Below are 14,433 nucleotides of genomic sequence, written 5' to 3' on the forward strand. Positions count from 1 at the left end.
GAGCGCTCAGGACCTCAGACTGGGGCGAAGGTTCACCTTCCAACAGGACAATGACCCTAAGCACACAGCCAAGACAACGCAGGAGTGGCTTCGGGACAAGTCTCTGAATGTCCTTGAGTGGCCCAGCCAGAGCCCGGACTTGATCCCGATTGAACATCTCTGGAGAGATCTGAAAATAGCTGTGCAGCGACGTTCCCCATCCAACCTGACAGAGCTTGAGAGGATCTGCAGAGAAGAATGGGAAAAACTCCCCAAATACAGGTGTGCCAAGCTTATAGCGTCATACCCAAGAAGACGCAAGGCTGTAAGTACTGATTAAAGGGTCTGAATACTTACGTAAACGTGATATTTCAGTTTTGTATTTTTAATACATTTGCCAAAATGTCTAAAAAACTATTTTTGCTTTGTCATTATGGGCTATTGTGTGTAAATTGATGGGCAGTCTGTCATGGAAAGAGCAGGTGTTCCAAATGTTTTGTACACTCAGCGTAGGCTGTGAATTTGCCTCTACAGCCAGGAACATCTTTTCAATCATTGCTTGGATGTTGAATTACATTTGTTGATTTTTCATTATGAAATATTCATGAAAACAGTGCACGTTACATTAAAACTTTAAACTTTAAACTTGGACAACTTTATCAAATATCATAAAAACCTTCCACTGATAGAATTTGTGACAAATGTTTTGTGCAATCATTTATTATATATTATTATTATTTAATTAACAGTAGTGTCGTATTCGCGCCCCCTAGCGTCCGTGGGAAACAGTGGTATAAAATATGTCATCTCTCGCCTTCCGTATTTCTCCGACGACATATTGTCTGTGAGGAGCAAAATCTGGAAAGCAAAGGAAGAGGATTACTAGTTATTTATAAACAACACACGAAGTATCTGTCATTTAAGACAAAAAATGGGTGAGTTACGATGTTGTGTTTCTAGGGCCGTCTATGATCGTATGCTTCATACACCGGGGCGAGAGAATACCGAGCGTTCAAATAAATGCTTGTCAAATCCCAGTAGCTAAGTTAACGCTAGCTCCCTAGTTAACGTAAATAGCAAGCTAAAATGATTGTTTATAATATTATCGAAATGATAGGTGTGTTCATCTACAAATGGTCACCTTTCCTGGTACAGTGTTACATTGTTTAGACGACGTTTTCTTCAAGAAAGTAACGTTAGAGATAGCTGTCGAAATTGCCACATTTAACGCTAACGTTACATGCATCGCATGCTAGCTAGTAAGCCTTTTGCTGTGTGTTAGAAGGTAACGTTAGCACGGAAGCTAACTAGTACGCAAGTGGTTAGCCATATTATAACAGGTTTTGCTCGTTAACTGTCAATTTAACTAGGTATTGAAGTTAGCAACCTGCCATACCCCTGTTACTTTTATATTGACACTCAGTGTTAGCTAGGGCGGGCCACACCTACGTTATTGTGTTGACACGCTAGCTATCGTAACGTTAACTAGTTGGCTAGTTAGCTAGCTACAGCTTCTCAAACGTTGCTACCACATGAGGTTCATAACTGAACTAACGTAACTAGCTAGCAAGCTATCATTATCCATTGAATTTAATGCAGTGTCACATTTGTGTCACAAGACAGTGACCAAAGTGATGACTGCTGCTCAAGACAGCTAGCTAGCCAGAAGTTATTTCTAGTCTGTTTTATTTTGAACTCAATGTTAGCCACATGCCAAAACTCAGACACGTGGGAAAGATGCTCCATGCTCTATTGATAGTGTAATAGAGATGTCTCAGCTATTTAGGCAGATATTTGTCCTGTTTTGAGAGGGGAGGGAGAGAGAATACAGGAACATACTGCACATAGGAGCGCAAGAGAGTGGCACTGATAGAAAATACTGGTAGGTTGTCAGTGTGTGTGACCAGTAGAGATAATTAACATTATCACCTAGCTACACCAGTATCAACAACACTTTCTTTCCGGTTTTCTTTGTCCTCAACATATCTGACACCCTCTGACTTGTTGCTTCTTTCTCTCCAACTTTCCCCTCTCTCTCATATCTGACTGTCCTTAACTTTGCTCCTTCTTTCTCACTCAGTTTAAGTTGTATTAATCATATGTATGGGAAACACATGGTATACATCGTCAACCAAATGCTTACTTGCTGGTTCTGTCTCGACAATGCAACAACAATAAGAAATTATAAAATATCTGAATAAGAACAAAGTAAATGTTTCAGTAGAATATAATAACAAATTAGCATAAGTATAATACAGGAAGGCACAATTTATATTATAACATTTACACATGTATCAGGGAAGCGGGGATTGGGGGGGCAATTGTTTAAATTGTGCAGTATTAGCAATAGTAAACGAGTCTGGTAGCAGCAGTTGTGGTGTGTGTGTGTGTCTATGTGGATATACACTACCAGTCAAAAGTTTGGACACCTACTCATTGAAGTGTTTTTATTTTTACAATGTTTTACATTGTAGAATAATAGTGAAGACGTCAAAACTATGAAATTACACATACGGAATCATGTAGTAAACAAAAGTGTTAAACAGATCAAAATATATTTTATATTTGAGGTTCTTCAAATAGCCAGCCTTTGCCTTGATGACAGCTTTACACACTCTTGGCATTCTCTCAACCAGCTTCACCTGGAATGCTTTTCCAACAGTCTTGAAGGAGTTCCCACATATGCTGAGCACTTGTTGGCTGCTTTTCTTTCACTCTGCAGTCCGACTCATCCCAAACCATCTCAATTTGGTTGAGGTTGGGGGATTGTGGAGGCCAGGTCATCTGATGCAGCACTCCATCACTCACCTTCTTAGTAAAATAGCCCTTACACATCCTGGAGGTGTGTTGGGTCATTGTCCTGTTGAAAAACAAATGATAGTCCCTCTAAGCCCAAACCAGATGGGATGGCGTATCACTCAGTCAAAAAACGAAAAACTCCATGAACTGTTGAAAACCCCCTAAATTCAACATAACAACCCTTTATAACCAGCATACTAGGTGTGTTGTCTTTTATTTGAAAAACCCAATTGAAAAACAACAGCCAAAAATAGCCAGGCCCCACTTAATTTTGTAGCTCACTTTTACGACCTAAATACTGCCTAACTTCACTACTGCTCCCCCTAGCCCTGGGCAACATTCCAATCTAATTCCTCAAAATTAATCCGTAAAACCACTCAAAATTCCTCGAGTATACCATGATTATTTAATTGATTACCCTAAATCTGATACATGTGATCTCATCTCAAATGATCCATTATCAATTATTTGATCAACCCCCTAGGAAAATCTGTCTCCCCTTCTGTTGGTCCTGTCGCCCCTGTAAATGTCATATTTCATTCATTAGCCAATACAATCACATACTCCGTGTAAGTAAGACATGATACTTTATCCCAGGAATCCCCTTAACATAATGCTATAGGAGACGTCCATCAATCCTGGAAGACACTATATAATACCACGTTTCATTAAGTTCACTACACCTTCTAATATACAGTGGGGAAAAAAAGTATTTAGTCAGCCACCAATTGTGCAAGTTCTCCCACTTAAAAAGATGAGAGAGGCCTGTAATTTTCATCATAGGTACACGTCAACTATGACATACAAAATGAGAAGAAAAAATCCAGAAAATCACATTGTAGGATTTTTAATGAATTTATTTGCAAATTATGGTGGAAAATAAGTATTTGGTCAATAACAAAAGTTTCTCAATACTTTGTTATATACCCTTTGTTGGCAATGACACAGGTCAAACGTTTTCTGTAAGTCTTCACAAGGTTTTCACACACTGTTGCTGGTGTTTTGGCCCATTCCTCCATGCAGATCTCCTCTAGAGCAGTGATGTTTTGGGGCTGTCGCTGGGCAACACAGACTTTCAACTCCCTCCAAAGATTTTCTATGGGGTTGAGATCAGGAGACTGGCTAGGCCACTCCAGGACCTTGAAATGCTTCTTACGAAGCCACTCCTTCGTTGCCCGGGCGGTGTGTTTGGGATCATTGTCATGCTGAAAGACCCAGCCACGTTTCATCTTCAATGCCCTTGCTGATGGAAGGAGGTTTTCACTCAATCTCACGATACATGGCCCCATTCATTCTTTCCTTTACACGGATCAGTCGTCCTGGTCCCTTTGCAGAAAAACAGCCCCAAAGCATGATGTTTCCACCCCCATGCTTCACAGTAGGTATGGTGTTCTTTGGATGCAACTCAGCATTCTTTGTCCTCCAAACACGACGAGTTGAGTTTTTACCAAAAAGTTCTATTTTGGTTTCATCTGACCATATGACATTCTCCCAATCCTCTTCTGGATCATCCAAATGCACTCTAGCAAACTTCAGACGGGCCTGGACATGTACTGGCTTAAGCAGGGGGACACGTCTGGCACTGCAGGATTTGAGTCCCTGGCGGCGTAGTGTGTTACTGATGGTAGGCTTTGTTACTTTGGTCCCAGCTCTCTGCAGGTCATTCACTAGGTCCCCCCGTGTGGTTCTGGGATTTTTGCTCACCGTTCTTGTGATCATTTTGACCCCACGGGGTGAGATCTTGCGTGGAGCCCCAGATCGAGGGAGATTATCAGTGGTCTTGTATGTCTTCCATTTCCTAATAATTTCTCCCACAGTTGATTTCTTCAAACCAAGCTGCTTACCTATTGCAGATTCAGTCTTCCCAGCCTGTTGCAGGTCTACAATTTTGTTTTTGGTGTCCTTTGACAGCTCTTTGGTCTTGGCCATAGTGGAGTGTGACTGTTTGAGGTTGTGGACAGGTGTATTTTATACTGATAACAAGTTCAAACAGGTGCCATTAATACAGGTAAAGAAGAAGTTACAGGTCTGTGAGAGCCAGAAATCTTGCTTGTTTGTAGGTGACCAAATACTTATTTTCCACCATAATTTGCAAATAAATTCATAAAAAATCCTACAATGTGATTTTCTGGATTTTTTTTTCTCAATTTGTCTGTCATAGATGATGTGTACCTATGATGAAAATTACAGGCCTCTCTCATCTTTTTAAGTGGGAGAACTTGCACAATTGGTGGCTGACTAAATACTTTTTTTCCCCCACTGGAGGTCTGTAACAGTTTGGATCTAGAGTGTCACCCCCTTTGAAGAGGGGGATGACCGCGGCAGCTTTCCAATCTCTGGGGATCTCAGACGATACGAAAGAGAGGTTGAACAGGCTAGTAATAGGGGTTGCGACAATTTCAACGGCTAATTTTAGAAAGAAAGGGTCCAGATTGTCTAGGCCAGCTGATTTGTAAGGGTCCAGATTTTGCAGATTTTGCAGCTATCTGAATTTGGGTGAAGGAGAAGCGGGGGGAACATGGGCAAGTTACAGCGGAGGGTGCAGAGCTGGTGGCCTGGGTAGGAGTAGCCAGGTGGAAAGCATCGCCAGCCGTAGCCAAACGCTTGTTAAAATTTTCGATTATCGTAGATTTAACGGTAGTGACAGTGTTTCCTAGCCTCAGTGCAGTGGGCAGCTGGGAGGAGGTGCTCTTATTCTCCATGGACTTTACAGTGTCCCAAAACATTTTGGAGTTAGTGCTACAGGATGCACATTTCTGTTTAAAAAGGTTAGCCTTTGCTTTCCTAACTGATTGTGTATATTGGTTCCTGACTTCCCTGAAAAGTTGCGTATCGCGGGGGCTGTTCAATGCTAATGCAGTACGCCACAGGATATTTTTGTGCTGATCAAGGGCAGTCAAGTCTGGGGTGAACCAGGGGCTATATCTGTTCTTAGTTCTGAATTTTTTGAATGGGGCATGCTTATTTAAGATGGAGAGGAAAGCACTTTTAAAGAACAACCAGGCAACCTCTACTGACGGAATGAGGTCAATATCCATCCAGGATACCCAGAAAGTACTGAGTAAAAGGTCTTAATACTTATGTAAATGTGATATTTCAATTTCTAAAAATCTATTTTTTCTTTGTCATCATGGGGTATTGTGTGTAGATGTGGGGGTTTATCTAATCAATTTTAGAGTAAGGCTGTAGCATAACAATGGGGAAAAAGTGACAGGGTCTGAATACTTTCCGAATGCATTGTATATAGTGCTATTTATAGTTTTGTTTTAAACCATTTTCATTAAACTTAGTCCTCCTGTATGTTGGTAGCCTAAGATTTTCACTGTACCCTGCAATCAGGTTGTTATCCCGACACCATAATGCCAGTTCACTTGCCTCCTCCTTATAGGCTGACTTGTTGTTGGTTACAACCGTGGTGTCGTCAGCAAACTTGATAATTGAGTTTGTGTCGCGCAAATCCTCGCAGTCGTGGTTGAACAGGAAGTACAGCTGAGGGCTGAGGACACACCCCTGGGGGGGGCCCGTGTTTTAAAAGTCCGTTTGGAGGAGGTGTTGTTGCCAATCCTCACAGCCTGTGGTCTGCCCATCAGGAAGTCCAGGATCCAGTTGCAGAGAGTACTGTCCAGACCCAGGGCTCTGAGCTTGGTGTCGTTTTCTTGGAGGGAACAATAGTGTTGAATGCCAAAACTGTAGTCAGTGAACAACATTAGGCTTGGGCGGTATACTGTATACCAAATAGCCACGGGATGGTGGTATACTGTATACCAAATAGCCACGGGATGGTGGTATACTGTATACCAAATAGCCACGGGATGGTGGTATACTGTATACCAAATAGCCACGGGATGGTGGTATACTGTATACCAAATAGCCACGGGATGGTGGTATACTGTATACCAAATAGCCACGGGATGGCGGTATACTGTATACCAAATAGCCACGGGATGGTGGTATACTGTATACCAAATAGCCACGGGATGGTGGTATACTGTATACCAAATAGCCACGGGATGGCGGTATACTGTATACCAAATAGCCACGGGATGGCGGTATACTGTATACCAAATAGCCACGGGATGGTGGTATACTGTATACCAAATAGCCACGGGATGGTGGTATACTGTATACCAAATAGCCACGGGATGGTTTTTCAATCCCGTAAACACCGTTGAAAATATTTAGTTGAAGTTTTTCTAAAAATATATATTTGTAGCTTTTACATTTAGTTAAATACATTCGGCGGAAAATAGCTTAATTTTCATCAGATGACAACAGAAGTGCAACGCTATTTGGCTGGCAGCCACAAATAAATGAGCTTACAATGAAAAACCAAGGTATTTTTTTGCCGAAACGATGCATGGCCATCATATCTCTTCTGTTTATCATTGAAGGAATGTAGGAAAGCTACGTTTCCTAATGTTTTTCTTCAAGTTAATCTTAGGCTTGCTACAGCGAGAAAAGTAGCTCCACGTCAGTCAGAGCGTTGTCTGTTGATAGAACGCCCGTTTCGTGAATTCTCATCCGAGTGGAGAAGTGCAACTGAAGCATAACATTTAGTCTGATTCCGAGCAGAAATTACAATAAGAAGTATTTTAGATCTGCGTTTTAAGATATTTCTTAATCGTTTTTATTTATTTTCCTGCTTGGAAAAACTCAGAATTCTGCTTTAATGCAATCCCTAAGTGTCACGAGAATTTCTATCTCTAATTCAACCTAAGCTTGAATCATTACCAGAGGTTGTAAGTCTCTGGTTTTAAACATAAATGATTCAAGGTCCACAACCAGCAAGAATGATCTGTATTTTTATTCATGGAGAGCTCTGGCGCCAAAACCCATACACTCCTGTTTTATACCTCTTGACACACAAAGGCACTTTGCTCCGCCCACCTTTAGGAGGCTTTCTTAAACAGTTTCCACCTTTCTCCTTCACCCTGGAATGTTTAGTCTCGCCCCCCCCCTCTCTGTTAGTGGGTTGACACTACATTATAATTCTAACACTGTTTACACATTTATACTGTATTTGGGGTGAAATCCTTTAGTCATTATTCTTAAAATACAAATTAATCTAACACTAAGTTTTAACTTGCTAGTTATCCAAGTAAGTGGCTGAATTAATAAAGGTGGACGGGGCATCATATTGTGTTTGCTTTCTGCCGTGTTCGAGAAGTCAAAGCCCTTTTTGATGAGTTATCTGTACAGCTGCCAGTGCGATCTTGATTTCCTTGTGTTTTTCCTCTCCTCTCTGTTCTCGGCTCGTCTGCTCCTCTTCTCCGAGCAGAGCAGGCTCGTTGCCCTAGCGACTCCAGACTCCACACAGACACAGCGTGTAGACATGCTGCCCCAGAGCCTGTACTGTTCTTCCTTCAGACGAGCATACCTCAAAACTTTGTTCATTTGCACAATGTCTCTCGTTAACATTCGCTTGTAAATGTCCAAACTCACCAAAAAATGACATTCGGTAGCTCCTACCTGTGTGTAACTTTGAGCTATATTGCCTCTCTTTGTAACTAGTTAATTTTTATTTGTGCTCGTTAGCATATTTTAACAGCCTCCATGGAAATTCGCTATAACTTGCGCTAATTCGATTAGCATTCTGGTGTACTAAGCCGGTAATACCGTAAATCCCGGGACGAGAGGAGGACTGTATGACGATATGAAAATCTGGATACCGCCCAACCCCAAATAGCATTCTCACATAGGTGTTCCTCTTGTCCAGATGTGTTAGGGCCGTGTGAGTAGCGATGGAAAAATGGCATCTTCCATGGATCTGTTGGAGTGGTGAAGCAGATCGGCCATGACCAGCCTCTCCAAGCACTTCTTGAAGAGGGGGCCACGGGGGGGCGATCGTCAGTTGGGCATGTCACCTTCGTTTGGACACTAGGATGATGGTGTTCTCCTTGAAGCAAGTGTGGACTACAGCCTGGGACAGGGACAGGTTGAAGTGTGACTGTGTGTGCTAAGTCCGACTGTATTACTGGCATTTCTTCCAGTTCGCTGCCCTCTCACTCCTGAATTTCTGAGTCTCCAGGTAGAAGTTCCCCACAGGCACAGATCTAGGATCAGCTTAATTCCCTCCAACTCTAACCTTAACCAATGAGATGAATGCTGATTTAACTGCCAGAATGACCGTAGATCAGTGTCTATGGGGGGGGAACATCATCCTACTTCGTTTCATAGGAGGGTTGCCCTCTTTTTTTTAAAATCTCCTCTGTGTCTAGACTTGGCCGTCTGTTTGTGAGGGCCGTTGCCAAAACAGGAGCATTCACATCAGGACTCACCCACCATAACTGTGTTGGGTTGCCTAAATACATAGAATGCCCCTGGCCCAATCCAAACCAAACTGGTTTCTAGTGTGGACTCCGCTCAATCCTCTTCTGTTGTATTGGGAGAGTTTATTTCATTAGTTTTATAATGATCTCACAGCAGACCTAAACATGGGAGGCGAAAGCCTCCCCCCTCCTCACCCCTCCTCACCCCTCCTCACAGGGATGATCACTCTGTATCAGATAGAGGGGAAAGTCAAGGCTTCCATCCGCAAGCGGACGGGCGTTCGTGATACCATCTGGACACATCACGATCACACACACCGAATACTGTAGCGGGCCTGGGGGCGAGGGAGCAACAGCGCTCCAATCATTACAGGAGGCCTCTGTGTGGCTAATGCTGATTTATTCTAAAAAATATTCTGATTTAATTAAACGTGTATTTTAAGGTCATGTGAAGGTTATCCATCCCTGTGGTCGTGGTGGCTGGCAGACAGAATGCCAGGTAGTTGCATTAGAAGAAGAGGCCACAAAGGACCTGGATGACTCCTTTTTAGATCCGGCTTCTCCAATTGGTGGCCCGCGGGTGGTTTTATTTGGCCCCCCAATTTTAAATATAATTTTCATTGTTGGGCATAAGACTGTAGAAAGACCAGGAAATCAGCTCAGAGTGATTCTACACAATTGGAACAAAGGTTTGAAATGGTTGTTTTAGTCAAATATTATATTTGCTTGGGCTTCTTGCAGGCAATTTGCGGCCTAATAAAAAAATTGTCCCGTGGTTGAATGTAGTTTATGATCCCTGCTTTAGAAGCTACAGGTTGAAGCCAATGGGCAGTTGGGCATTCCCTGCCCTCCCCTATATATATATATATATATATATATATATATATATATATATATATATATATATATATATATATATATATATATATATATATATATATATATAATATATATACACACACACACATTAGGGCCGGGACCATACCAGTATTGACATTCGTTACTATTGTGGCAAGGAAACGAAACGCAAAGCGGATTTAACTTATTTAGGAAAACAGTCCTAATGTTGGAAACAAACATGTTGTCATCCAGAGTCACATGTATTTATTTTCCAAGCTATGGTGGACAATATTTTACATACATCAGGTTTTTAAAGGACCATAGAGTTTATTCTGCTTCATGTTTTCATATTTGCTGTGACTTTGGTCCGGTGCCTAGTCAGGCAGCTTCTGGTGCCATGACTGCACAAATGCTGAGTTGGGGCAGTTTCGTCGGCGGTCAGGCGGCTGGCTGATCAGGCACTTCCTGCTAACTCTGCGATTAACTCCCTTGAATAAATGTTTGTTTTGTCTGCCAGCTGACTGCTGGAGAATAGAGCTCTGTCTGTGGTCTGCATCTGTATGTGTGGGGCTGTGTAGTCTGTATGTGTGGGGCAGTGTAGTCTGTATGTGTGGGGCAGTGTAGTCTGTATGTGTGGGGCTGTGTAGTCTGTATGTGTGGGGCTGTGTAGTCTGTATGTGTGGGGCTGTGTAGTCTGTATGTGTGGGGCTGTGTAGTCTGTATGTGTGGGGCTGTGTAGTCTGTATGTGTGGGGCTGTGTAGTCTGTATGTGTGGGGCTGTGTAGTCTGTATGTGTGGGGCTGTGTAGTCTGTATGTGTGGGGCAGTGTAGTCTGTGTGGGGCACTGTAGTCTGAATGTGTGGGGCACTGTAGTCTGTATGTGTGGGGCTGTGTAGTCTGTATGTGTGGGGCTGTGTAGTCTGTATGTGTGGGGCTGTGTAGTCTGTATGTGTGGGGCTGTGTAGTCTGTATGTGTGGGGCTGTGTAGTCTGTATGTGTGGGGCAGTGTAGTCTGTGTGGGGCACTGTAGTCTGAATGTGTGGGGCACTGTAGTCTGTATGTGTGGGGCTGTGTAGTCTGTAAGTGTAGGGCAGTGTAGTCTGTATGTGTGGGGCAGTGTAGTCTGTGTGTGGGGCAGTAGTCTGTATGTGTGTAGTCTGTATGTGTGGGGCAGTGTAGTCTGTGTATGTGTGTAGTCTGTGTGTAGTCTGTATGTGTGGGGGGGGGCAGTGTAGTCTGTATGTGTGGGGCAGTGTAGTCTGTGTGTGGGGCAGTAGTCTGTATGTGTGTAGTCTGTATGTGTGGGGCAGTGTAGTCTGTGTATGTGTGTAGTCTGTGTGTAGTCTGTATGTGTGGGGGGGGGCAGTGTAGTCTGTATGTGTGGGGCAGTGTAGTCTGTATGTGTGGGGCAGTGTAGTCTGTGTGGGGGGGGCAGTGTAGTCTGTGTGGGGGGGCAGTGTAGTCTGTGTGTGTGGGGGGGGGGGGGCAGTGTAGTCTGTGTGTGTGGGGGGGGGGGCAGTGTAGTCTGTGTGTGTGTGTGTGGGGCAGTGTAGTCTGTGTGTGTGGGGCAGTGTAGTCTGTGTGTGTGTGTGGGGCAGTGTAGTCTGTGTGTGTGTGGGGGGCAGTGTAGTCTGTGTGTGTGTGGGGCAGTGTAGTCTGTGTGTGTGTGTGGGGCAGTGTAGTCTGTGTGTGTGTGGGGGGCAGTGTAGTCTGTGTGTGTGGGGCAGTGTAGTCTGTGTGTGTTTTAGGTTTATGATAGTCAGAGAGAAGGTAACTTAGGCTACATGTAAGCCTGTATTTGCATATCTGGTGTGTGAGTGCAGGGCATGTTTATACTGCGTCATCACCAAGTGTACACCCTGGGATCTGAGACATGCACTGACTTGTTCCTTCTCTTGTCCCTGTTCTTCCTGGCGACTGTTGCTGGACTTCATTTTTTTTGTTAAAGGCCTAACCGTGCTGTGTAAGATGTGGATTGGATTAGTAGAAGTGATTGTATTAAAGATGATCCTTACGTGTCTTGTTTCAGAGCCGTCAGCCAGTCCAGCGAAGGATAACCACAGGATGAACAGCTACAAGAACAAAGCCCTGAATGTGGAGGAGATGAGGCGCAGGAGAGAGGAGGAAGGAATCCAGCTTAGGAAGCAAAAACGAGAGCAACAGGTACACAACATAACCCACCTGTATAGCACCTAGCACGGCTTACCACGCCTAGGCAGATGCACACACAGACACTCATCTGCTGTTTCTCTCCTGTATTTGGCCAGCTCTTCAAGAGGAGAAACGTTGACATGTTGAACGAGGAGGGAGGCATGTTTGAGAGTCCACTGGTCGACTCGTATGTGGACTCCACAGCCACAGAGGAAGGAGTCCTGACTAGACACCTGGTGGAGATGCTCTTCTCAGAGGACCCAGAGCTCCAACTCACCACAACACAGACGTTCAGGAAACTACTGTCCAAAGGTACCTGGCTGTTCAGTGAATATCATCAGGATATCCTGTAGCCTGTCTGTGTATGGCCGTGCTCGTCACTCCTGGTCCTGGTGACCCTCGGGGGTGTTGTCACTCCTGGTCCTGGTGACCCTCGGGGGTGTTGTCACTCCTGGTCCTGGGGACCCTCGGGGGTGTTGTCACTCCTGGTCCTGGTGACCCTCGGGGATGTTGTCACTCCTGGTCCTGGGGACCCTCGGGGGTGTTGTCACTCCTGGTCCTGGGGACCCTCGGGGGTGTTGTCACTCCTGGTCCTGGGGACCCTCGGGGGTGTTGTCACTCCTGGTCCTGGTGACCCTCGGGGGTGTTGTCACTCCTGGTCCTGGTGACCCTCGGGGGTGTTGTCACTCCTGGTCCTGGTGACCCTCGGGGGTGTTGTCACTCCTGGTCCTGGGGACCCTCGGGTGTTGTCACTCCTGGTCCTGGGGACCCTCGGGGGTGTTGTCACTCCTGGTCCTGGTGACCCTCGGGGGTGTTGTCACTCCTGGTCCTGGGGACCCTCGGGGGTGTTGTCACTCCTGGTCCTGGGGACCCTCGGGGGTGTTGTCACTCCTGGTCCTGGGGACCCTCGGGGGTGTTGTCACTCCTGGTCCTGGGGACCCTCGGGGGTGTTGTCACTCCTGGTCCTGGGGACCCTCGGGGGTGTTGTCACTCCTGGTCCTGGGGACCCTCGGGGGTGTTGTCACTCCTGGTCCTGGGGACCCTCGGGGGTGTTGTCACTCCTGGTCCTGGGGACCCTCGGGGGTGTTGTCACTCCTGGTCCTGGTGACCCTCGGGGGTGTTGTCCCTCCTGGTCCTGGTGACCCTCGGGGGTGTTGTCACTCCTGGTCCTGGGGACCCTCGGGGGTGTTGTCACTCCTGGTCCTGGGGACCCTCGGGGGTGTTGTCACTCCTGGTCCTGGTGACCCTCTGGGGTGTTGTCCCTCCTGGTCCTGGTGACCCTCGGGGGTGTTGTCACTCCTGGTCCTGGTGACCCTCGGGGGTCTGCAGGCTGTTGCTCCAAGCCCAGCCCGGCGCTAACACAGCTGAATCAGCTACCTCCCTCTTGGGTGGTGAAGGTTGTGAGTCCATGGTGCTAATTGTTAGACCGTTACTCATATATTCTGTGTCTGATCTTGTTCCAGAACCCAATCCACCTATTGACGAGGTCATCAACACCCCAGGCATTGTAGAGAGGTTGGTAGAGTTCCTGAAGACGAGCGTCAACTGCACATTACAGGTGAGACCTCGGAATATTAGGAAACGTTTTTATTGGTCAAATAGAAAAGTTAACCCAGACAAGTACTGGAAACCTAGAAGGATGGTCAGGCTTTAATTGGCTGTTTATCCATTGTGGATATATCATTGTAAATTATTGCTGTCTACAATAACATGTTGTCAAGTTTTATTATCAATACCAATGTGTCATTAATAAAGTCTCTGTCTGTGTAGTTTGAGGCGGCGTGGGCGCTGACCAACATAGCATCAGGTACGTCCATGCAGACTAACATAGTAATCGAGGCGGGAGCAGTACCCATCTTCATAGAACTACTCAACTCTGACGTTGAAGATGTTCAGGAACAGGTAAGACAAGGCATTCCACACTACATCTAAACAGGCATGGAAAAATAGATTACCAGACCATCTATCATTTCTACCTAGTTGTGGAATTGGAACCGCTCTCTCCCTCCCCCGCTCTCCCTCTCCCTCCCCCTCCCCCGCTCTCTCCCTCTCTCTCGCTCTCCCTCCCCCACTCTCTCTCTCGCTCTCCCTCCCCCGCGCTCTCTCTCTCCCTCCCCCGCTCTCTCTCTCCCTCCCCTGCGCTCTCTCTGCTCTCCCCGTCTCTCTCTCTCTCTCGCTCCCCCTCTCTCTCTCCCTCCCCCGCGCTCTCGTCTCTCTCTCTCTCTCTCCTCTCTCTCAGGCAGTGTGGGCTTTGGGTAACATAGCAGGGGACAGTGCAGTGTGCAGAGACTACGTACTCAACTGTAATATCCTACCACCACTATTAATGTGAGTACACAATCACACACTACTGTTGTGTGTGTATCAGTGTAATCAGAGCGGAGGTCCTGTGTCA

The 14,433-nt window shown here is 45.6% G+C and overlaps 1 protein-coding gene across 1 annotated transcript in view; it reads left to right on the forward strand.

Annotated features, from left to right (window-relative positions):
* Nucleotides 1–804: 804 nt before the first annotated feature.
* LOC311132222 (importin subunit alpha-7-like) overlaps nucleotides 805–14,433 on the forward strand; it is a 29,992-nt gene continuing 16,363 nt past the window's right edge. Inside the window, exons 1-6 of the mRNA XM_084165447.1 lie at nucleotides 805–914; nucleotides 11,917–12,050; nucleotides 12,155–12,350; nucleotides 13,502–13,596; nucleotides 13,809–13,940; nucleotides 14,278–14,366. Of these exons, the coding sequence (XP_084021573.1) occupies nucleotides 911–914; nucleotides 11,917–12,050; nucleotides 12,155–12,350; nucleotides 13,502–13,596; nucleotides 13,809–13,940; nucleotides 14,278–14,366 (650 nt within the window). The 5' untranslated portion in view covers nucleotides 805–910. The remainder of the gene's footprint in view (nucleotides 915–11,916; nucleotides 12,051–12,154; nucleotides 12,351–13,501; nucleotides 13,597–13,808; nucleotides 13,941–14,277; nucleotides 14,367–14,433) is intronic.

Source organism: Coregonus lavaretus, assembly GCF_964263955.1.
Source record: "Coregonus lavaretus genome assembly, chromosome: 7".
NCBI lineage: Eukaryota > Metazoa > Chordata > Actinopteri > Salmoniformes > Salmonidae > Coregonus > Coregonus lavaretus.